General features: G+C 46.4%; 1 protein-coding gene across 3 annotated transcripts in view; it reads right to left on the bottom strand.

Moving 5' to 3' along the window:
• The window catches only part of LOC147451244 (uncharacterized), a 107,467-nt gene extending 82,743 nt beyond the window's left edge, over positions 1–24,724 (bottom strand). For 2 of the 3 annotated variants that reach the window (XM_086520214.1, XM_086520212.1), the window contains exons 1-2: positions 23,235–24,723; positions 6,880–7,226 (exon numbers count right to left, since the gene is read on the bottom strand). In XM_086520214.1, coding sequence (XP_086376340.1) covers positions 6,880–7,226; positions 23,235–24,497 — 1,610 coding nt within the window. In that variant the 5' untranslated portion in view covers positions 24,498–24,723. Of the gene's footprint in view, positions 1–6,879; positions 7,227–23,234 lie in introns of all 3 variants that reach the window. The other variant, XM_086520213.1, reaches the window with a different exon arrangement.
• Between the last annotated feature and the right edge of the window lie 1,052 nt (positions 24,725–25,776).

Raw genomic sequence — 25,776 nt, 5'->3', positions numbered from 1 at the left:
CCTGTACAACGTAGAGGGCAGTACTATTTCAATTACCTGTTAACTTTACACAGAGCACTGAGAAGGGAAAAGAACACAGTTGCGTCCAACGACTAGAATGTCACTGCGCACACGAGACCGACACCCTGTAGGCCCCAAAGACCGGCGCCCCTTTCGGTATTTCTTTATTCAAATTAAGGTAGACGATCCGACCACTTCGCACAAGCTTTCACAAAGCTGTCCAAACCTGGCGAGGGCTGAAAACGCAGGTTTTCGACCTGATTTTGGCAACATAACGACGCAAAAACCCCTGTAGGTCAAAAACACCTGTCTAGGACGGATTCCCTCGCTATCTGGAAGCTTTCTGGTGAGCTGTCACACAAATTCAGTGGGCTGTAATTCCCTGTTTTTCATTGCCAGGTGCCCAAAAGCCTGTACATGCATCCTAAGGCTCTCACGAGGCTCCCCCGGTGTTCCCTTGCAGTTTAGGTGCGAAACCCTAAACCTGCAGAAAAATACAGCAGGCTGTAATTCGCTATTTCGAATCGTTTTTAGCGGAGCAAACACGCCTACGCGTGTCCCAAGGGCTCCCGCACGCAATGGGACAGTTCCCTTGTGAATTCGACAAGTTTTCACGCGAGAAAACTCTCCGAACTCGCAATCTTTCGCGATGGAACTGTGCGTACTTGTGGGGGATTAGCAATTAGCTAATCCGGTTCCTGTTCAGAAGGCTCTTGCCTTGGCAAACGCGCATAAACCCCCAGAACTGTACATGTTCATCTGAGTAGCCCAACTAGTGGGGCATTACCATATGTGCCAAAGGGGAGAGAGAGATGCACGAGCAAATCATCGCGCTACATGAGACAAAGGAGAAGGCAAGCTTTCCATTAAAGCTGTAAACCTGCACCCACTACTCACACACACACTCTAGCTCACTTATGAGTCAAATCAGCCGCCTCTCTCAAATTGGGTGTCCCCTCTTGCTGATGGAAGTGGAAAACTGCACCAGGAGCCGCCATGTGTCCAGTTTGCCCCTTTTGAGTTAATTCTCTAGTTCCCACTGACTTATAAAGTTATAAGTGACTTTCCGAGTGGCCCAGACTTCATTTGGCGCACACAGGCTTCCATACTCATCAGAATTTAGTACTAACTGGCCCGACCAGTCCCACACTGACCGACCCAGACTCCCGCTGTGAGAAACCTATTCGGCCACAGCCGTTTCACACTGGCCATGCAATGTCCACTTTTCAAGGGTTCCAGGAAAAACAAGTAAATATAAAAATAAATAAAAATAGATAGTGCTTATTTACGGAAGGCAACAGGGAAAATACACCTCCTGGTGGCCGACCTGTTGCAGCTCAGCAGCACTGGGTTCCGACTGGGAACCGTCTTCAACAGGGCCTGCCTGAGGAGGCCCCGTCCACTTATGTTCCTCCACCACCGTCTCCTCCTCCCTCAGCCGCTGCCGCCCCGCCTCCTCCCCTCCCCTCTCCTCGATGGGGCCCACAGCCTCGTCTCCGGACCCCTCCGCCACTCCTCGGACACAGGGTACTAGCCACGCTTCTGCCGCGAGGCGTTCTTTTGGTAGTGCTTTCGCTACGAGCCGTGTGGCTCGTGAGGGACAGCCCCACCTGAGGCCGCCTTTTTTGGTGCTCACTTCTTCCTTTGCAGTGATCCCCATAGGTTTGACCAGATTCGACATTCGCAGACGTTGGGATTTCTTTGATTACAGCTTCACTCGGTTTCTGGGTGATTCCTCTTTCGACTTGGAGGAGGCCAGCTTTCGAGTCCACGTCCTCTTTCTTGCAGCTAGAGGCAGTGAGGCCCTAGACACAGCGGTGGGTTTCTCCTTTCCGTTGTGTGGTAGGGATACCACGGAGTGGACCCAGCACACAGTCCTGGACTGGCTCCAGACACAGGCTATTGAGTTCTCACATCACACAGGGGACTTAGCAGTGACAGATCTGGTGCAGACACTTTGGCCTCTTGCCAAGTTCAGTGTGACACCTCCAGATGCAGCGGGTTGCAGGCACATTGTGGTGCACTTGTTTGCTGACACTCAGCGCCCTCTATGTTATGTTTTTGTGCATGAAGATTCTTGGACAAAGGAAGTAGCCCTTCGGGCTGCACGCTCGGCTTGGGCCTGGGCAGGACAGTCACTTCTTGCGCGCTTGTCTAGAGGTCGTTCGGATGCGGATTACTCCCCATCCAAACCGGCTTCAAAGATAGCGAGGTTGGATGTTGTTGCAGCATCTGTTTTCTCGCACTGACTCCATGAGGATCATCTCATGGAATGTGCAGGGATTAGGAGGGCCCCAGTTTCAGCGGCAGAGGGGTTGGCTGTATCAGGAGCTGTAGAGATGCATTGTGGGTGGTGAGATTGACATTCTTATGGTGTAGGGGCATCATCTTTGTGAGAGCCGCATTCGGCGTTGTGGTCAGATTTTGCGTAGTCGCTATGAGACTTTTTGGTCAGCTGCTTTTGGACCTGGAGGCATCCAAGGTAGGGCATGTATGACTATTGCGGAGTCTCTACAACAGGACATTGTGGGCAGAGGGATTATTGTGCCAGGCAGCCTGGCAGGGCTCAGTGGATCACTATGCAGGTTCAGGGTTGCCTTGTGGGCTTCCTGAACATATATGCGCCCAATGTGGCGAGTGCACGAGCAGAGTTTTGGTCACAGATTGTTGAGTCCCTGCCGCAAGCAAAGCAGTGGTGCATTGGGGGTGACTTCAACATGTTGGAGGACCCTTTTGACAGGATTGGTGGTAGCCACGCTACTGCGCAAGGAGTTGAGCTGGCAGCTTGGGAGAGGTTTTGTATGACTGAGGGTTTTGGATGTGTGGCAGCACTCTAGCTTTGTGAGGCCCCCAGATAGCCTGGCCTTCGCTCGTTCAGACCGTAGAGTGGGAGGAGTGTGGGTGGGACAGTTGGCATCCTGGCAGGGACTTACCTTTTATGTGACTTGGGTGGGATAGTTGGCATCCTGGCAAGGACTTCCTTCTCGGACCATGCACCAGTGATCCTCACAGTGACAGATAGGCAGAGGCCGGGGAGCACGATGTTGCGCATCCCTGAGAGGGTCTTGCTGGACTCTGCACTCAGAGAGCGAGTAGAGGCTCTTTGGACAGAGAGCTTGGACATGCAGGATTCTCCTGCTGACGAAGTGGCCTCGGGACTAGCTCAGCTTAGTCGTTTCTTTCTCCAGGAGTCCTTGACTCGCCTGACTGCAGCGAGAGAGAAGGAGCAGCGTCTCAAACGAGGCGTTGCTTCCTTGCAGAGGATGCAAGAGCAGCATCCAGACAATCCTTGGTTGGAGGAGCAGTTACAGCAGGCTCGCCAGGAGCTTGTTAGCACAGAGGAGCGGCGCCATGAGTTTGCTTTTCACCGACAAGCATCTCAGTGGACGCAGGAGGGTGACAGAGTGACTGGTGCTTTCTTCGAGGCAATGGGACATCGACATACGCATGCCAAGGTCACTCAGTTGAGGAGGCCCGACGGGTCAATTGCTTCTGAGCCAGAGGACATGCATGCAGTTGCTACTGACTTTTACCGTGAGTTACTATCTGCAAAGCCTCAGTCAGAGAGTCAGGATGCATGCAGAGAGCAGGTGCGGGCACAGATGCCTTGCCTTGTGACTGAGGAGATGCGCCAGAGACTTGAGCTTCTACTTCAGCTTGAGGAGTTGCACACGGCTCTTAGTGCACTCCCCCGTGGTAGCTGTCCAGGTGAGGATGGCTTGACTCCCATTTTTTTCTTGGAGTACTGGGACTTGCTTGGCCCTGATCTCTGTAGTGCTTTCCAGTACATCTTGCACACAAGAGAGATGCCTAACAGCATGAGTGAGGGTCTGATCTACCTCATTCCCAAGGAGGGTGGCTCCTTGGATGAGATTCGACAGTGGCGCGCCATCACCATCCTCAACTCAGCCTACAAAATTCTTGCCAAGGCTCTGAGTTTGTCAAGGAGCGTAGTATCCTTGACAACATCTTTACTTTTTTGGAGGCTTCTGCCCTAGCGAGGCTCCGTGGTGAGGATCTGATGATTCAGCTTCTCCATTTTCAGAAAGCCTACGACAGAGTTGACTGGGACTTTCTGGAGGGCACTCTACGCAGGATGGGCTTCTCACATGCTTGGATCAGAGGGGTGTCAGCTTTGTACAGATGAGCACACAGTCAGATACTTTTGTCAGGAGGTAGAGGCGATCGTTTCATACTCACACGTTCGGTCAGACAGGGCTGCCCTCTTGCCCCCTTCCTCTTTCTGTTCTATGTTGAGGCGATGAGCAGGTTTTTGGTGTCGCAGCAGGTTGGTTTGCGAGGCTTAGCACTTCCTATTCGGGGAGATGAGCTACTAGACGCTGAGTTTGCTGACGACTCAGCCTTGTGCTTGGATGGCCAGGAGGCCAACCTTCACAGGTGTGAGCAGGCTCTTGAGAGCATTTGGCGCACTGATCAACTGGAGAAAGATAGTGGCTTTCTCGGTTGATAGTGCTCATGTGCTTGATTGGATGCCAGGTGAGGGTTTCAGGTGGATTCCCCCAGGGACTGCAGTTCGGTACTTGGGCTCTCAGGTTGGTCTAGACTTGTCTCCTGAGCAGCAGATTGCTCCCCTCCTCCTGTCTATCAGGAGGAAGTTTTTACACTAGAGCTCAGCACGACTTTCTTTGGCTGGCAGAGTAGTAGTGGCCAACCAGGTATTGTTGGCTACTATGTGGTACATCACTTCTTGCTGGATCTTCTCGAGTTCTTGTATCAGCCAGGTAGAGAGGCTGATCAAGAACTTCCTTTGGTCAGGACGTGACACTCAGATAGCCCGAGCCAAAGTGGCTTGGCAGGTCATCACTCTTCCTTGTTCACAGGGAGGGCTTGTGATCATTGACCCAGCACAGCAGAGCAGAGCCCTTCCTGGGAAGTTTATAGTCAGAGGACTTCTTCCAGGTGAGGAGCCCTGGAAGGAGTTCTTGCTACAGCGGCTTCGTGCTAGGGTGCCTCAGGCTGGAGGCCCCTGGCGACCTTCGACCAGATGGATCTTCACAGAGATGCGCAGAGTTGGTTTGAGCAGGAGACTGGAGGACAGCTTCGCTGTGAGTTTGCTTCGATCTTGGGAGCACTTGCGGCGAGGCCTGGAGCAGCGACAGCCTACTTGCACGGAGGAGCGCCTACGACATCCCCTTGTCTGGAACCCCATGGTAAGCACTCAGAGAGGCACTTGGTTGGTAGTCGGCCTCATGTTTCCTGGGGTCCCATGGCAACGGGTCCAACGTGCTCTTTAGGTGACTGGTTAGAGTTTTCAGGCTTGTCAGAGGAGTTGAAGGTTTCCAGCTCTACAGGACATGAGAGGGGTGCAGAGCATGTGCCAGGACATCTCAGAGGCAGTTCCAGCTGAGTGGCTCACACCTCTCGAGCCAGTAGCACCCAGGTGGATGGGAGCCTTCACACGACTGGAGGTTCTCATCTTAGTCCGGGCCTGCTCAGAGACTATTCCCTCCCTTTTTTTCGAGTTACAGGGTGAGGGACGCTTACAACAAGTTGCAGTAGAGGCCATGCAGGTGGCAGAGTGCTATTTTCAGAAAATCCGAGTGGTGGGCATCTGTGGGAGGACTTGTGTCATCGATCCTGACCCAGCAGCTCTTGAGACTAGACACTGGAGACTGTGGGCTTGGGAGTGTTGTCCACTGGCACGAGTACAGTGGGATCCTAGAGAGTGGCTTTGGAGGGACCCTTTCTCTTCTGCAGACCACCCAGGGGTCCCTTTCTTTCAGTACATTGTTCGACTGGGACGTCACATACTAGCAGCACACAGAGAGGCTCGCCCCGCCGCAGCACCTCATTGGCAGGAGGAGGGTCTCACAGTTGAGTTCTTGGCAGCCTTTTGGGAGAGGTTGTGGGACTCCAGACAGCCGAGGCGAGTCACCTTGTTTCAGTGGCTGGCCGCACACAGAGCCACAGCAGTTGGGAGCTGGCTAGTGCATAGTGGTCTCTCGACCGCATGTGCAACTTGTGACCATCTTGTGGAGAGTCAGCGTCACTATCTTTGGGACTGTCCTTTGGCACAGCAGGTGTGGCTTCGTGTTCTTCGGCTGATGCCTGCTCTTTCCACGGCTCGATAGTACACTTGGGGAGCAGCTGCTTGGTCCACCCTCACGGGCCCGGCACTTCAGTTTGAGCTATCTTCCACCAGCAGGATGATAGTGATGCAGGTGGGGCGACCTACACTCCAGCCTGCCACAAAGCTTACTCCACAGGAGTGGTGTATTGAGAGAGAGGAGTGTTGGGAGCTCATCAGTGGCCTGACACTCTGGTTCATCTGGCGGGCCCGTTGCTTCCGCATCTTTGAGGCTCGCCTTGTGCCACCAGCAGAGACTGTTCGCGATTTTTGGCTAGAGCTGATCCACACTCTTAGAGGACAGCTCGAGAGACTACAGGGCAGCTCCGACCGCATGCGGGAGCACAGAGAAGCTTTCCTTCGACTCTGGCGTCCTGGGCCTTTCTACACCACGGTCCAGGGTGTACTCAGATGGCACTACCGACCACCTGTGTGGCTTTTCCCTCCTCCCATCTCTTGATTTAGCCTCTTTGTACAGTTGATGTTTTTCATTGGGAGAGTCTCCCCATCATGCTTGTTTTAGCCCTCTCTCGCAGAGGGGGTTGTAGCCCTATGGGCAGTTTCATTAACTAATAGAAGGATCTTTTTCTCGGAAAAAAAAAAAACATTATGTTGTGGATGACTACTGTGACTCGAGAATTTATTCCTTGCACTTTCTTTGAAAGTAAACTTGGACTTTGAATCTGGATTCATCTAGATAAATATGTAAAATTGATATTTCGATGTGAATCTACCAGGGAGTGCTTTTTATTGCATTATTTAAAGACAGAAGCATGAAATTAATATGGTACCTAAATGCGGGGAAATTGCTGTAAGAAATACTTTGATTATTGATCCAGACGGTGTTCGTGATCATGACACAAAATGCAACTGCACTTGCTATAGCTGACATAGATCTTAGAACAACATCTGTAACTGACACATGCCATTCATGGTTCACAGGACCTCTGCTGGAGGATGAGGAAGCTCCATGCTCCAAACTTGCTCTAGGCAACTGCATTCGTTTGGAACTTGGAACAGGTAGTAGTTGAGGTGGTTGAAAAACGTTGCTGGCCCTGCTTGGTGTCACCACAGATACACGTGGTACAGCTGTGGAAAGATACCTGTTGAGCTGAGGAGGGCTCCCTGGCCGCACACCCTGAAGTCAAAAAAGTTGAAATATACAAATAATTTGAGCTAACAAATAATGAACAGAGTGAACACTTTGCCTTGCTAATGCTAATATAGATGCATTTTCAGTTTACCGTAAGTAGGGTAAGACACAAGACTTAAAAATCCTATTATGATTTTGAGAAACCACAGTAAAGTCTTTCAAACCCTCGATCGGAAAGAGCAACCAAGAGCAGCTAAAATCTCGATTTAAAACTTTCTTTTTGTCTCACAGTCAGCTATGAACCCTTAGACTTTATTTGTTTGTCTTTAAGCACAACCAACACTGTAGTGTCACAGTATGCGTACTGTAAACCAAGACAACAGTAGCTGTGTTGAATAGTTTACCTGCTAGGAATGACTAACTTTTGAAGTAGAAGACATTCGGCAAAAGCAAATAAAATTTCACAGAAACTACTTAGTCTCAACTCCCTTCTATCAAATTATTATCACATTCACATCATTTGGCCATTCTATCATGCAAAAAATACCATAGTGACTAATTTTCAAATGACCTCCCTCCCTGCTTGTTCACACTTCCATTCAAACATCTGAAACTGTTCACAAAGCTTAAAAATTCTCTACAACCAACTTGAGGCCATGTTGGAGAGTGGAGATTGAAACAAAGCAATACGTAAGGCCCTCCAGCAGACTCCACCCTGCCTCTAAAGCTTTTAAAAATAGTTTCAAAAGCCCAAAGTAATTCTTGCTAGACCACAGGTGATGCAAAACTAAAACAACTGGATAACAAATGCTAATAGCAACATTACATGAGTGGAGATGGATTTTATATAGCTCTAGGTAGAATGAACACCTCACTGCTTATGTCAGTGAGATGCATGCTAGTCTAGAGGGGGTGCTCACCTAGGATAAAGACCTACTGCTAGCATTCCCCCCTTCATCACAAAAAGGTGAAACTAACTTATACGATGACACTTAAAGTGGGAAAAATGAGATGCTCAAGGGACATAAAGACTGGCAAATCCTGATAGTGAAGAACACGAAAAGAGGAAATCACCATGCATGCTCAAAGGCTGATAAAAACCAGGGTGGCTCAGAGGCATGTGTTCTTGGCTCAAAGGTTGAGTTTCCATGCCCTTTAAGGAAAGCTATATAAGATTCACCCCTTAATGGAAAGAGCCATTGGGTATTTACTACCCCTAAGGCATAACAGGTGAATTTCCGAAGTGAATATGAGGATAGAATTAATGCACCTGCAGAGGGTGGTCTTACCACCTGCAAAGTGAATGGGCAATGTCTGAAACCCCTTAAAAAAGAAAACTAGAGCATGTTTGTACAAGTCAAAGGTAAAACCATAATGGGAAAAACTTTTGAACTCATTAGTGCAATGCAGAGTAACTAAACATGATTTGCAATGCTAAAATTATTGCATAGGAGGCATGCTGCCCCCTTTGCCTTTTATCTTTGCTTGCCTAATTGATAACTCCATACCTGATTGCTACTGCTACATCAGCAATTTTGTGACACAACCCCCCCTCCCCCCCTCCAAACCCCCCAATAAAAGTAAAGTACTCGTCCTCGGTTACACATGTCAAAACCGACATAGCACTAAAGATCATAGACAGGTGTAATCAAGGGTAATCGCCCTCGATTACACCTGTCAATACCAGCATAGCACTAAAGGCCAGTAGACATAGAGCACATGCACACATGCTCGTGGCTCTCCCCACAAGGCAGTGTACACATGGCTTTGCCACCATACAGCATGCATCATCACATAGTTCACACTTAATCCGTACTGGAAATCTTAAGATGTCGTTCGACATTCACATTCTCATCTTAGTTTTCATCCGACTTAATGTCACACTAGACCCACACTTGGTCTACCTAGTCATCTCAGCCAAGGCCACACTAACCAGTGTATTAATGTCTTTGATGTACTAGAAACATCACACCGAACCAGTTATTCTTGAGACAAAATGCTGCAACCATTTATTCTGTTGAAATCTACAATCGATGGTGTCACGTGACACATCCAACCCTATGCGTCCGTGGACAAGCTACAGCACGACAAGGCTTCAATCAGTCCAGTCAGTCTAGATTAGAAGTGATATGGCACTTTTGTGAGTCTATTCGTAGACCGTGCATGCCCAGTCACTTAGTGTAGATGCATATCCTCTAGTTGCACACAGCATGATCATCAGTATTCCCATCAGAATCCATCAGAATCAATCAGGGGAATTTTCCAGTGCATTTAACCTATTTTACCTATTTTTGGCATTTTTCACTTATTAATTTAAGTAACTTTCCAACAAAAGTAGGTAGGGCAATTTGGGTAAGAAAATATATAAGCAAACCAAAGTTAGCACTATTTGGCAAAAGAGGCAACAGGAGCCAAGCTCAGCAGGCAACTTCTCACAAGACCCTTGGCAGTATTCCCTCCAAGCAGCAGACCCCCATTGCCTAGCGTTTCCAACCAGGATCGCCAGCAGAAGACCCAAGCCATCCCAACGTTTTGCATCAGCCTTCGTCGCCAGAAGATTCAGCCAGCCATCTAGCGTTTTTGACACCAGCAAGCTAGCGTTTTTTATCAGCATTAGCAGCGTTTTTCAGCATGGAGAACCTGCAAGTACGACCCTAGAACAGTAGCAGATTCAGCCCCTAAAGGTAGCAGATTCAGCCCATGAAGAAGTAGCAGATTCAGCCCCAGAAAGACCTCAATTTTCAGCCTTGAAGATCCTCAGTTTTCAGCCCTAAACCTGCAGATTTTCAGCGTCAAAGACCACAGAAAACAGCCCCCAAAATCAGCGTTTTTTGCTCAGTCGCAGATTTCAGCCCATAGTGTTTTTGGACAGCAGTAGAGAGATGCAGATTTCAGCCCTTAGGTCAATGTCGCCATTCCCGTAGTCGTCACCGACATAGCCTCAAGTTGCATCAGTCCATGCATCATCATTGTACCCATTTGTGCAATCATAAGTAGACCACTCTCGCCGACGAGAGTGGGGCCTTCGCAGGAGGATTTTACAACGTCTCTGGTGTTGTATCTCTCTTCTCTCTCTGTCTCTCTGTCTCATACACTTGCACGTACAGTGTCCATTCACTTTGTTTGTGATCATAGCATTCTCTCATTAAGAAAGGAAGGCTCTACCTTCCATAAGAACAAAAGGAACCTTGAGCACAGTTCGGAGCACAGATGGTGATAGGGCTGAAAACTGCAAAAACGCTAGGCTGCTCCTGCCCCTGCAGCAAGGATCTGCTAGCGCCAAGGGTTCTGATGCAAATTGCTAATGCTGATGGTGGAAAACCGTGATGGCTGAGTCTGGGTTGCAAAAATGCCAGGGGTTCTTATGGCAGAAAACGCCAGAGGGCTGAGGTTCTACAAGTACTGCTGGTACTGAACTTATTCTACAAATGGGAGCCAAGGGCTGCTTATATATCCCTTGAATGCTGGGTCGAGCAGTCACAAAGCCATAAGACACCCACGACTTTGTAATTGCCGGCTAAGTATCACTTATTAATAAGTTAGATAACTTACTAATAAGAGGTGCTTCACATGTAGTAAACTACCCAGTCTGGGTACTATAGTCTACATAGTTACCCGGAACAGGAAATCGGAACGGGGAACTGGGAACAGCAACATGCATGAAATGCCATTCCCTGTTTCGGATACTCACGTCTGAAACACGAAACGGGAATCCGAACCGGGAAATTGGAATGGGAACAGGGAACGAAGACCTAAAAATGGCCATTCCCTTTAGTGTAATGAAAACACTCCTCAGTTCCTACACCTAGTAGACACTCGTGGTGCTTATGTGCAATCAAAGGGCATGCAACTACGCTAAAGTGTCTGAGCATTTGGCCGCCCGCCATTCGCATCTTTGTTGACTAGATCGGTCAACAAAGATGCGAATGGCGGGCGGCCAAATGCTGCCTCATACGGATTTCTACCAATGGCACTGGAATAGGTGTCATTCAAGATTGCTTGTAATAACGGGAGATAATGCTCGCAATGAATGTTAATCAAGTACATATGACTTGAATGCATTGAAGGCTAACCGATTGTAAATATCAGTTTGACCATCAGACTGTGAATGAAATGCAAATGAAAAAATCAAATTTGAACCAAAATTTTCAAAGAACACTTGCGCAAATGTTAGGTGTAACGTAATGAATGTTTGAACTTTGCTCAAGATGAGTGCTCCGAACTGTGCTCAAGGTTCCTTTTGTTCTTATGGAATGGAGAGCCTTCCGTTCTTAATGAGAGAGTGCAATGGACACAAACAAAGTGAATGGACACTATGAATGAAAGTCCATGAGACTGAGAGATACAGAGAGAAGAGAATACGACACCAAGACGTTGTAAAACCCTCCTTCGAAGGCCCCACTCTCGTCAACGAGAGTGGTCTACGATTGATTGCACAAACCGGTACAATGACGATGCATGTGATTGATGCAAGTCTATGCTATGTTGACGATGACGACGGGGATGGCGATGCCAGTCTAAGGACTGAGATCTGCAAGTGTTTATCTGCTGTCCAAAAACGCTATGGGCTAAAATCTGATGTTGCCGAAAACGCTAAGAAAAACGTTGATTTTGCTTGTCTTTAGGGCTGAAAATCTGCATCTACTGTAGGGCTGAAAACTGATGATCTTTGGGCTGAATCTGCTACTCTTTTAGGGCTGAAAACTGATGGTCCTTTCGGGCTGAATCTGCGGTTGCTTCATGGCTGAAAAAAACTCCAGCTACAATGGAGGGCGATCTAGGTTGAAAACGCTAGGGCTGCAAATCCAAAACACTAGGTATCTGTGAGTGTGTGGGCGATGATCTCCTGATGCAAAAGACCAAGGGCTGCTGTGCTAGGGCGATGATGCCTGATGAGAAAACGCCAAGGTGCTGAGTCCTTGCTTGCTTGGAGGGGAGACCACCAAGTTCTTGCTTGAGAAGTTGCATGTTGAGCTTGGCTCCTGTTGCCTCTTCTGCCAATTAGTGCTAGTCTAGGTTTGCTTATATACAAACTTACTCAATTTTCCCTACCTACTTTCCTACAAAAGTCACTTAAATTAATTAGTGAAAAATGTCAAAAATAGGTAAAATAGGCTAAATGCACTGGAAAATTCCCCTAAAGGATTCTAATGGGAATGCTTATGATCATGCTGTGTGCAACCAGAGGATATGAATCTACACTAAGTGACTGGGCATGCACGGTCTAGGAATAGACTCACAAAAGTGCCAGATCACTTCTAAATCTAGACTGATTGGACTGACTGAACCCTGATCATACTGTAGCTTGTCCACGGACACATAGGGTTGGATGTGTCACGTGACATCCCCTCCTTTTCAAAGTGAGGTACTGGAACCGAACTGTATGGCGTCGAGGGAGATCGCCAATAGCATCCGAAATCTTGGAAGGGACTCTTTGCCAGCCCACTCCGATGCGTGGGTCGTGCGGTACTTGAACTTCATAAAGGTCTGCAATGCTTGCTTCTTTGGGCCGCGCCGAAAGCGACACAAAGTCTTTTGTGGCTCCTTCAATGCTTCAACTTCGTCTAGAGTCATGCTTCTTTCTTCTTCAAGAATCTCCATGGCTAAAAATTTATGAAACCATTTCTAACACAAAACCATGAACATACCTATTCCATGTAAAGTGAGTGGAAAAAATCTTGTCTTCCTCAAAGATTGTGCATGCAATGTGGATGAACAAAGAGACGGAGTGCCAAACCGTTCACCACACACACGCAAACAATGAGATCGAATCTTTCTCTTTTGATCTAAATCAATCAACTGTGGCAATTCACAATGGAAATGCCATGCTTGGTCACTGGTGCTCATACTTTCATGTGCTCGTTCGGGTACTGTGTCATGCCAAGGAAGAGACATGGAATGTGACTTCCTTGAATGCATACTTTTCAGCTTTTCATGAACAATCCGCATACATTCGTGCTCATTCATGAGTGAAACGTGCTCAACGTACAATATGTCATGCCTAGGAAAAGGGATCACATAACGACGCTGACTAAAATACACGAAACGATCACGAATGAAACACTGGAACAATGCGTTCGTATCAATCATGCGAACACATAGTACTTCCTGTAAGGGTTCTTTGGACCTAGGCTCGAGAGCCAAGATCGATCCTTCGTGATTGATCGAATCTGCAACGAAGTTAGCTTCGCTAGAAAAAGCATCCACTAACACATCATCCTTATGAACAATCACATCATCTTCATGAAAATCCTCATGCTTGTGAGAAATCACATCTTGATCATCATGGAAATCATCATGATTGTCATTGCCAACCAAATCATCATGCTCATCATTAGCATTCAAATCATCATGCTCATCATTATCATTCAAATCATCATGCTTATCATCATGCAAATCCTATGTATCATGCTTTGGAGAAGAAGAGACTGAGAGAGTCTCCTTTTCCCGAATCTCTTGCATTTGTGCCTGCACTTGAGAAAAGAGTCGCCACAACTTCGTCCTTCTCTTGCCGTGCTTTGGTCTTGCGGTCATATTCTGCTTGTCTTGCTTTGTTCTCGCGATCCAATTTGGCTTGACTTTCTTTGTTCTCGCGATGTATGGCTGCCACTCTTTCTGTGTATTGATGCTCTATGGCTGCCATCTGTTCGTCGTGTTCAGGCTCTATTGCTGCTATGCGGTCTAGCTTCTTGTCCATAAACAACTGCGGCAACTCCTCCATAGGAGTTAGTGCAATCCTTGACGTAGATGGGGAAGGGGGAGGATCGGAAAAACCTCCTGGTGGGAAAAATTCTTCTTCGCCTCTCTCATGCTCATCACCTCCAAGCAAAGTATCCATTCCACTTCGAGTGATGACCATCCACTAAAGTCGTGGGTTCTTGTGGTCTTGGGTTCTTAAGTTCACGAGGAACTTGGGTTCTTGGGTTCTTGAGTTCTTGAGGTTCTTGAGATTCTTTCGCTTGCAATCTGTGTTCGAGAAGGATCTTCTCTTCACCCGAGTTCTGCTCTTTTCCGCGGGCGCACCCCTTGGCGGCCTTGCGCTCACACCAAGGTTGCTTTTTCCCACCTCACGTCGATTGGCCGGCCGCTAAGTGCACGGTCCGCTCTCGATGAGTGAAAAGAGACACAAGGGGAGGCTGGACAAGCCCTTCTTTCTTGGGATTCCTGTCACTCTTCAAAAACACGATTAGGAATCGACATGCCCAAGCGAACTTGGGTTCGTGCGACCGCAACAAGAAAAAAAAAAAAAATATTGTGATTCTTGTGGTTCTTTCCTTGAGTGATAAAGAACACTGCCAAAGCTCTGATACCAATGTAAGGTGCAGCGGAATGAATGTTTGAACTTTGCTCAAGATGAGTGCTCCGAACTGTGCTCAAGGTTCCTTTTGTTCTTATGGAAGGGAGAGCCTTCCGTTCTTAATGAGAGAGTGCAATGGACACAAACAAAGTGAATGGACACTGTGAATGAAAGTGCACGAGACTGAGAGATAGAGAGAGAAGAGAATACGACACCAAGACGTTGTAAAACCCTCCTCCGAAGGCCCCACTCTCGTCGGCGAGAGTGGTCTACTATTGATTGCACAAACTGGTACATTGACGATGCATGTGACTGATGCAAGTCTATGCTACGTCGACGATGACGACGGGGATGGCGGTGCCGGTCTAAGGGCTAAAATCTGCAAGTGTTTATCTGCTGTCCAAAAACGGCTAAAATCTGCTGTTGCCGAAAACACTAAGGAAAACGCTGATTTTGCTGGTCTTTATGACTGAAAATCTGCATTTACTGTAGGGCTGAAAACTGATGATCTTTGGGCTGAATCTGCTACTCTTATAGGGCTGAAAACTGATGGTCCTTTCGGGCTGAATCTGCGGTTGCTTCATGGCTGAAAAACGCCAACTACAATGGAGGGCGATCTAGGTTGAAAACGCTAGGGCTGCAAATCCAAAACGCTAGGTATCTGTGAGTGTGGGCGATGATCTCCTGATGCAAAACGCCAAGGGCTGCTGTGCTAGGGCGATGATGCCTAATGAGAAAACGCCAAGGTGCTGAGTCGTTCTTGCTTGGAGGGGAGACCACCAAGTTCTTGGTTGAGAAGTTGCCTGTTGAGCTTGGCTCCTGTTGCCTTTTCTACCAATTAGTGCTAGTCTAGGTTTGCTTATATACAAACTTACTCAATTTGCCCTACCTACTTTCCAACAAAAGTCACTTAAATTAATAAGTGAAATGTCAAAAAATTGGTAAAATAGGCTAAATGCACTAGAAAATTCCCCTGAAGAATTCTGATGGATTTTGATGGGAATGCTTATGATCATGTTGTGTGCAACCAGAGGATATGCATCTACACTAAGTGACTGGGCATGCACGGTCTACGAATAGACTCACAAAAGTGCCAGATCACTTCTAAATCTAGACTGATTGGACTAACTAAACCCCGATCATGCTGTAGCTTGTCCACGGACACATAGGGTTGGATGTGTCACGTGACAGCAAATGTGAAGTAAACTTAACATCTCTATTGACACAATCGACTTTGGCAAACCATAAAGGGGATACCAATGCTTAACGAACAAACCTGCTACATCATAAGAGAGAAATTCATTATCTTACATTGAGTAATTCTTTTATGCACTATTTAACTTCCTACTAAAAACTGCAACTCGACGGCCATGTTGCTGCAGCACAGCTCCTATGGCAACGTTGCTCGCATCTGTAAATACCTCGAAGGAGTCATCCCAAGAGCTTCAAAAGCCTCAACAGTTGCTTCGAGCAATGCAACTCGTTGACAACGAGTCTTAACCCCTTTCAAAACATCAATCATTGGTGCGGCAATGGTTCTCAACCTTTGCAAATCCAGCTTGACACAGTCTGCAGTTATGCTCCGCATCTACACGTGTGAGAGAGAGAGAGAGAGAGAGAGAGAGAGAGAGAGAGAGAGCCCATGGTTCATATTTAAATGCCCCAAGCTATCTAAAAGCAGTTTACATGAAAAGCATCAAACCCAAAAGCATTTAGTCCAAAAGCTAGCGCTAAAAAGCTGCCAGCGCAAATTCGGAAAATCCGTACAACTTCAACAGTGTAAAAATGCAGGCGTCCGTACAATCTGCCATGTCAAGATGTGAGCATGAAATCCGACGGGTCCGTACAGCTGCCACATCATCATGTCTTCTACACTAGTCTTTGTGTGCGTGTGTGCTTTATTTTAGGCCCCATCAAACGGGATCCTATAAGTTGTTGGGGCTTAGGATTATTTATCCTAACCGAACTTGTTATTTGGGTCACTTGACGAGGATCAGTAGGTTGGTAAAGACTTCTTTTTCTTTTGCTTCTGCTAAGGTTTAGGCCCCTTAGCATGGATATGCAGGTTGGCTAGGGTTAGGCTCAGGGAGCCCTAACCCTCTAGGTCTTCAATGGCTTGACATGTCAACAGTTTGTGACATCCCCCCTTCTTGAGAGAAGAGTAATCGTCCACGATTACAGACCTGCAAAACAGCTCAAGTTAGCTCAAACATTTTTGAGGGTCAATCCCGAGGGTCATTCGGTTTTCTCATTCCATATCAGAGCTCTTGATATTCTGACGTAGCAAAATTAGCCATCACACCCAGACCGTGTTGATCTATAACGGATGTCTCGATGCACTAAAATTACATACACAAGAAATCTCACCCAATTAGGAATATTTAGTGATTGGCACATCACAATGCAGCACAGATGCTTAGATATGCAGCACAGATGCTTAGATATGCATGTTACAAGTCACAGAAACATATAGTCGCCGATGAATACTCCCCCCACAAATAACCATCCCTGTCCGAGCCATGAGCTGTTTAATGACTCCCTTATCACTCCTCCCGCAAATAACCTAAAGAGGTCCGGGCCATGAGATATAGAGGCCTTTTACAACCCAACTCCCCAGACTACAGCCTGCGTCGCTTGGAGGTGCTGAGAGTAACCACTGCTCAGACTATTCTTCAATACGCCCCCCGTAAAATAACCATCCAAGTCCCGGCCATGAGTAAGAACACTTTTCAAACACTCAATACTCCCCCCGCAAATAACCACAAGGGTCTAGGCCATGAGTATAAACACCACTTAATCATTCAATACTCCCCTCGCAAATAACCTCAAGGGTCCGGGCCATGAGAATGTGTAGGCATTATCAAGCATTAATTCTCTTCAGTACTCCTCCCAGGAGTAAATCACCAATCATTGAGACCAATATCAAAACCAAAGTCAAGCAATTCTCAAATCGGCACCAATACAAGTTCAAAACAGATAACATCCATTTCAAACAAGTTTCATGCAGTATTTTCAAACAAGTTCTTAAACAAAGTGCAAAAGTGTCTAAATCAAACTTAAAAAGCATTCTTGAGCGTATCTTGGTCAGTCGAGCTCAAAAAGACGACTCGCTTTCCATTCTGAGACCTACGCAAAATTAGGGTTAGGTTTCTTCCATAGGTTCATAGCCGACCCCAGCATGGTCCATAAGCTGGTCGAAACTGACTTGGACAGACTGTGTTCCCGTAGCGGTGATGGCAATCCAATGATATAGCAATCACACTGGGCCTCCAAGGTTATCAGCTCGAGGAGAGTGTCACAAAGTGATGACGTGGCTACCGATAGCAGAAACCCTAATTTCCTGCAAACCCTAACTGCTGGCTGGAAAACCTAAACTGGCGCCAGTGCCACGTGGTAGCAGCTCCGGATTTTGCGGCGTGAATCACGAAGGTTGGGAAAAGCATCATCGACCCAAGAGTTGGTTGCTTTTTGGCTTTGCAAGGAAATTGGAAGAGAGATAAAGAGAGAATATGCTTTATTTCTACTCTCATTGAGAGAGAGAGAGAATCTGCTTTTGCTTTCAAGCTTTTGGGGCTCTTATTTTGGGCATCCCTTGTAACATTTAAATATGCGGTGAGGGTCTCACTTCTCAGGCATCCGGACGCAGAGTCTGAGAGTGAAACCGTAACCACTCTTGTACTCTGACATTGATTTTTAATACAAAAAGAAATACCGAAAGGGGCGCCACTCTTTGGGGCCAATATCTCTAGGCACGAAACTCCGCCGGGCCAGTGCAAATCTATTGTGATCTGTGAATTGTTTGAAGTGGTTATTTGGTGCTGTCGCGATTGATTCTTGACTTGGAGTGTCCAAGTCTGTTACATAGAGACACCTGATGATAGTAGTAATCTGTTAGGGTTTCCATGGCAAGCATTTCAAGATATCCCACTCTGCCAGAAGCTACACTTCAAAGGAAGATGTCAAATGCCATGTGACTTCGGGCAAAAAAATTCTTGAAAGCTTGCCAAGTCCTTGAAGTGTGCAGCTTGGTAGCATAGCCATCCACCACTGCATGGCACTGTCTCTGAGAGAAGCGTTGGCTCTTTGAAAGGACCGGTATGCTTTCAGAAAAGCACACAATTGAAGCTCTGATACGACTGTAACGGAAAGGCACCACGTGCCAACAGAAAAGAACAGACTAAACAAACTTTAGAAGCTTCAAAACAACTGAACTGAAAGAGAAACACTGCACATGAGATATGGAGTGGCGGAGTTCCACCCCAAGAGAGCACTAGCCCCAAACAATGGTACCCTTTTCGGTATTTCTATATATTGCGTCAACACAGTACAACACCCTTAGCTTTGTTCTGCATCTACACGTGGTAGAATGCCAGAGAGAGCCCACAGTTCATTTTTAAAGGCCCCAAGCCATCTAAAAACATTTTACATGAAAGCATCAAACCCAAAAGCATTTGGTCCAAAAGCTAGCGCTAAAAGCCTGCCAATGTAAAATCGGGAAATTTCTACATTTGCCACATCAGCAACGTAAAACGTAGGTGTCCGTACAATCTACCATGTCAACGTGTCAGTGTGAAATTTGGCAGGTCCGTACAACTGCCACGTCATCATGTCTTCTTGGCCGCTTTATTTTAGGCCCCATCGGACGGCGTCCTATAAGTTGCTCGGGGTTAAAAATTATTAATCCTAACCCAACTTGCTATTTGGGCCACTCGACAAGAATCTGTAAGTTGGTAATAAAGATTTCTTCTTCTGCTACTTCGAGTAGGCTTTAGGCCCCTCAACCAGGATCTGCAGGTTGGCTAGGGTTAGGCTCGAGGAACCCTAACCTTCTGGGTCTTCAGTGGCTTGACACATCAATAGTTTGTGACATGTGCTATAACTCCAAACCCTCACATGTGCTTGATGTACTCATCTAGGCCATGGAGGAAGGCCACCTTACGCTTCTCGTCACACTTATGCAATTGAACACCAATCTGCAAAACACAGTTAGAAAAAGACATAACTGGAGTCCCATTTTTCTTGAGATCCCGCCAAAAGTTGCGAGACGTGCTATAACTCCAAAGTGAAGCATCATGCTATAACTCCAGTAGAGTCATGCAAGATGTAGTAAACCAAGCCATCGCAAAAAGGACCTGATTCACCACAAGAGCTTTGCCAACTAAAGACAAAATGCAAGCTTCTTCCGGATAGATTGAAAAACCGGCTCAAACTATTGCTCAACAGACACATCAATGCCAACATGAAAACCCCAGTATCTGCAAACTTGTCCTTTGGGCAACCATGTGAAATACTCTTGTACAGCTCACTAAAGGACCTGATTCACCACAAGAGCTTTGCCAACTAAAGACAAAATGCAAGCTTCTTCCGGATAGATTGAAAAACCGGCTCAAACTGTTGCTCAACAGACACATCAATGCCAACATGAAAACCCCAGTATCTGCAAACTTGTCCTTTGGGCAACCACGTGAAATACTCTTGTACAGCTCACTAATAGTCCTCATCTACTTCTACAAGAAAACCAAAAGATTTGTGTTAGTTGATGAGTGCACCACTGGCACCACGGACCAATCAAAAGGTAGCTAGAGTATCTCGTACAATGTAAATTGTCCAAAACTATGTGTGTCATAACGTGCAAAGAGCAAAGTGTCTTCTGCATACTTGTGGTCCAACAAATCTGGTCATCCATCCAATGGCATAGCAAGGCCTCACAACTGTGGAGTACTACCTTGCAAGAAGAGTGACATGACCTCAGCAAAAAACAGAAACAAGTAAGCTGCCAAGGGACATCCCTGTCGGACAGAGCGAGGCAGGTCAAATCTCTGCCCTATGTGACCTCTAATTGTGACAGCACTGCAAGCTGTACGATGTAATGCAACAACCCCAATAATCCGGTGCAAGGGGAAACCCCTCCTCTGAATAGTGCCCTCCACAAAACCCCAGTCAATTCTATTATGAGCCTTCTCAAAATCAAGAAGCATGAGAGTTATTAGTTGGCCTACCCACTCAACTAATTCATAAAAAGTGAAGATGTCCAAAATGCATCAATCCTGCACAGAACTTGTTTGTATGGATGAGATCAGGCAAAAAAGGTCTCAAACGCATACTAATCGTGCGGGCTAATATCTTACATACGGAAGAAATGAGAGTGATCGGTCTTCACTATTGGAGGAACTATGGATCTCTCTCTCTCTCTCTCTCTCTCTCTCTCTCTCTCTCTCTCTCTCTCTCTCTCTCTCTCTGTGTGTAAGGTGCAACGGAAGTGAATGTTAAACTTTGCTCAAGATGAGTGCTCCGAACTGTGCTCAAGGCTCCTTTTACTTATGGAAGGGAGAGCCTTCCGTTCCTTTAGTGAGAGAGTGCAATGGACACAAACAAAGTGAATGGACACTGTGAATGAAAGTGCATGAGACTGAGAGATAGAGAAGAGAATACGACACCAGAGACGTTGTAAAACCCTCCTCCGAAGGCCCCACTCTCTATGGCAAGAGCGGTCTACTATTGATTGCACAAATCTCTACAATGCTTGGACTTGCTGACGATGTCGACGACGATGAGGACGATGACGAGATGGGCTGAAATCTGCAAATCTTGTATCTGTTGAATTTTGACTCTATGTCGAGGACGATGTCGATGGCGACGATGCAACGACGCGCTGAAAACGCAGATGCTGAAATCTACGTTTCTGGGCTGAATCTGTAAACCTTGCAGAATCTGACTGTGTGGCGAGGATCTGTTGCGGGAAGGTGAGATCTGCGAGGTTCGGGACTTGATCTACGGTGTCTAAAGGCTGAAAACTGAAAATGCTGGTTCTAGGGATGATTTCGTCGCGAAGATCTGCAAAAACGTTGAGGAGTCAGGCTGATGCAAAAACGCTAGGGCTGATTTGTCTTGATCTACAAAAACGTTGTTGATCTGCTGGTGCAAACTGCTAACGCTAGGGCTAATATGTCTTCTGTTGTCGCCAGGCTGCTGCAGATGCAAAAACGCTGGCTGATCTGGGTGCAAAACGCTAGACCTTCTTGCAGATGCAAAAACGCTAGGCCTGCTGGGTCCTACTGAGAAGGTGCCTGTTGAACTGAGTTCCTGCTGCCTCTTCTGCCAGAAAGTGCTAGCTTTGGTTTGCTTATATACAAACTTAGCAAAATTGCCCTACCTACTTTCCAACAAAAGTCACTTAAAAATAATAAGTGAAAAATATCAAAAATAGAGAAAATAGGTCTATGCACTGTAAAAATGCTACTGATGGGATATGACTGGAATCTGATGGTCATGCTGTGTGCAACCAGAGGATATGCATCTAATCTAAGTGTCTAGACATGCACGGTCTGCGAACAGACTCACAAAAGTGCCAGATCACTTCCTATTCTAGACTGACTTCACTGAACTGAAACCTGATAATGCTGTAGCTTGTCCACGGACACATAGGGTTGAATGTGTCACGTGACACTCTCATTGGATCTCTCTCCCTCTCTCTAGTAGTAGTGGTATTTTTGTTCTAGTTCTTTTATACCCAGACATGGTATCGGATTCACTATTTTGTAAAATATTGGTCTCATAGGTCATTTTGGCCTTTTGAAGACGTTCATATACATTTCATTTCATTTCTAGCCTCATGCTCTACTCGCTTGCTTGCATGACGACAGGTCTTGGTGCTGTCCTAGGCCCGCGCAGTGGGCTGCCCTTGTTTGAAGGTTGATTCGGAGGACTTCTATCTAGGTAGATCTGAGGTCTGGTTGTTGATCTCACAGTTGCGGACTTGATCATCATCCGATTCACCTTTGGCAGACATGCCACCTAGAAAATCTAGCATGGTTGGCAATGCTGATGTAGCAGATTTTCAATGCAATCTTTCATTGCAGATGCCAAGCGGAGTATTGGCAAAAGTTTGCTTTTTGGGCAAGCTCTGTAATAATCAGATGCTTTTACAGCTTTTGAGGTCTGTGGGCCTGTAAATTAAAAGCCAGGGCACAGTTTGTAAACAAGGATATGGTGAATGGTCTCACTCGATTGTTGTTACACAGTTTGATCAACAATAAAGAATATCATAATTGCCCCCCCACTTGGCGCTAGTGCTTGTGAGAGAGGGATAGGTGTCTTGTCCCAAGTGATAATTACAAGTTCAGTTTGTTGTTCAGTTCAGTTCAGTTTGTAGGACTTGTAGAAGCCTGCAATGGCCCTATAATTTCAGTTTAAATACCTGTCACTTGCATTCGTAGTGGAAAATTTACGCCCAAAACATAACAAAAAATGCTTTTCACCTTTAGCAAGAGCTTGTTGAGACTATGGGCAAATCTTCTTATAATACTGATGGCCTCCTTATTTAGGGCACCTAATAGGAGCGGATACCCTTCACATATGCAAAAACCGAATGCAAAGTCTCAAAGCTACTCTTTATTCAACTTGCATTAATCCTGACAACTTGATGGAACCTAGTGCAACACAGCAGAGAGGCTAGACATATATGATGTTGTGTTGAATTTGTGGCCTTTTCACTTGCGAAGGCAACAAATAGTGAGTCTGGCCTGCTGGCATACACCACGATGTTTGTTTTCTGATAATGCCAAGGTTTTGAGTCAAGGTTTCACTTGCAAAGGCAACAAATAGTGAGTCTGGCCTGCTGGCATACATCACAATGTTTGTTTTCTAATAATGCCAAGGTTTTGAGTCATAAAAAATGAAAGCAACAAGTTAAAATGAGCAGGATGACATGACATGGCAACTTTGATGAGATCAACCATGCGAGGGTAATATCCAACCTGTGCAGATGCAAGATTTGCAGAGCTTAAGCGTGGTTGCTGCTGTTGTTCCATGTTCATTTGAGTTGGAGACATGCTCATGGACCTGCTGATGACCGATTGCCGGTGTTGTTCCAAGTTCATTTGAGATGGAGAAATGGTTTTAGTCCTCCCAATGGATGATTGTGACCTTACAGGGGGATAAGATTGCTGTGGTTGTTGTTGTGACTGCATCAGCCTAGGAGAAACACTCATGCGGGGATTCGTATTGGCTGCTGCAACCTGTGACGGCCTTGCCAAAGTGGATGACCTGTTGACAATGTGGTTATGGCTGGTGGTCGGCATAAGAACAGACTGGTTGTCTTGAAAACGGACAGTCGGAGCCATGCTTGTAGACCGACTCACTGGCACATTTTGCACATCATAACCACCACCACCGTCATCAATGCCAGTATTATCATCATCGTAGTCATCCTCCTCGTCATGTTGCATTTGAGCAGCTGGTGCAATGCTCATGGACCTGTCAGTAACATAGGAAGATGAAGCAGGAAAATCCTCTTGTTGTTGTGATGTTGGCACTGCAAGTTCCCTGTACATACTAACAGAGCGGGCAGCATTGCCTTGGAGCCCATCACCCGGTTGAGAAAATGTGGACTTTCTTGGAGACAACGGTTGCTGTAACATGGACTTTCTCGGAGACATGGTTGACTGATGAAGCACTTGCTGCTGCTGAACCATAGATTTTCTCGGGGACACAGGTTGTGAAGGAGGGATATTCATCATTGATTTCCTTGGAGATAGGGGCTGCCCTTGCTGCTGCATAATAGATTTTCTCGGAGAGGCTACTTCCTGTTGTGGTGGCATCATCTGTGGCCTTGAACTAATGTCAAATGACGTAGGGTTTACAACAATGGTCTTCCGCTTTGTGGGTGAAGGGTATCGCCCTTGAGTTGATGCTTCTTCTTCTAGCTGCGGATCAAAAGACGCTCTCTTTGTGGGTGATGGGTTGCGCCCATCTTGCATATTGGGCATCATGCCTGCTTGTAAAGGTGATGACATACGACGAGCACCTGCAAACTGCTGGGTGGGCGAGGTGGTCATGGATCTCTGTATGACCTGCTGCTGCTGTGTCTGAGGCTGTTCAAAATATGGAGAGTACGGTGTGGGATACGTGCTCATAGCTGCTTGTCTTTCCATATCCACGGCTTGCATGCTTGTGCGCGGTATATTCATTTGCCCGCGTCCACCCGTCTGTTGTAATGAAGCGTCGTTGTTTAGCGCCATGACATGCACACCCGGTGCGTTGTTGTGTGTGTGTGGCGCACCCGCGATTGTACCATCTTCAAAGGCAATTGCTGCTTGGCGGGGCGGGAGGCGCCAGCCCTCCTCCCCGAACTTCAAAATTTACCATATTCACATAACTGAAATGGGCGTTCATGGCGTTGGGAACAAACGTGGGAGAGTTCTGTTCCTCATTGCCTTAGGCTGCCTATCGTCTTACTATTAGAGTGTCTTAGACAATGGAGGGAGGCGATCAGCTCCTTGGAGTGAAGTGGTATACTCGATGACAAAGATGGTGGCTAAAAGAAGGAGAAAGGGTGGATAATTTGAGCCACTCTACATGGCTTTAAAATCCTCAACGAATTGAGAGGTGGAGAAAGCCAGCATGGACACATTGGAGAGCGTGGAGAGAGAGAGAGAGAGAGAGTATGTAGATAGAGAAAAAGAGAGAAGGGCATGTATGTAGGAGAGAGCAATTGTATCAAAGGTGAGAAAGTTCATTGTCGAGTTCAATAATGTGTTGATTATGTTGTGCATCTCTTTCGGGTTGAATGTGTGTGTAAGCAACATACAAAAATGACCACATTAATAAGAAAATTCATAGTTATGCAAAAGTAACAAGATTCAAATTATTCTCAAGGCATATGGTACAATAATCAATGCTCCCATGGTGATGTTGGATAACCCCCCTTTGTTTTAAAACCAAAGTGCTATTCTATGCAAGCATTGTCCATGTTACCTGCATCCATCATAAATCAAATACTCAATCAGTATTTAATTTATGGTCTTTGAAACAGTGCACTTGTTATTGATGTCAACATAGCTTGAACTATAAAATTTACAGGGACCTCATTAGCCATATCTAGGGAGCACTTTCTGAAGATGTAAGGGCCAAGGAGTGTATCTTCTACCCTTAAGCTCTGTGATTCCATACACATACTTTTAAATAGCATATGAAAGGTGGATCCACTTCTTGCAAGCTTCAATTGAGATGGCAGTTTCTCTGTTTTAAGAAGTGGGGTGATGGGGGTGAAAATGGAGGAAGACCCTACCATGCGGATAGTGGGGGTAGATTGTGCATGTGGTTTTGTCACCTCGTACCACTTAACATTGATCCTATAATAAGAACAAACCATCTTTACTCACAATGAGATACTTTTTGGCTTCAAACCAAGGCTTTCAAGTGATGCCCTTGAAAACTTCTAAGTGTTAGATCCCACGATGGTACAAGTCTCCTATAACAATGGATAAGGTGGCCTAGTGCCTCATGTACTCACACACA

The sequence above is a fragment of the Adiantum capillus-veneris genome, chromosome 9 (genome assembly GCF_014529385.1).
Source record: "Adiantum capillus-veneris isolate H3 chromosome 9, ASM1452938v2, whole genome shotgun sequence".
NCBI classification, from domain to species: domain Eukaryota; kingdom Viridiplantae; phylum Streptophyta; class Polypodiopsida; order Polypodiales; family Pteridaceae; genus Adiantum; species Adiantum capillus-veneris.
This window is presented reverse-complemented; position numbering and strand designations above follow the sequence as displayed.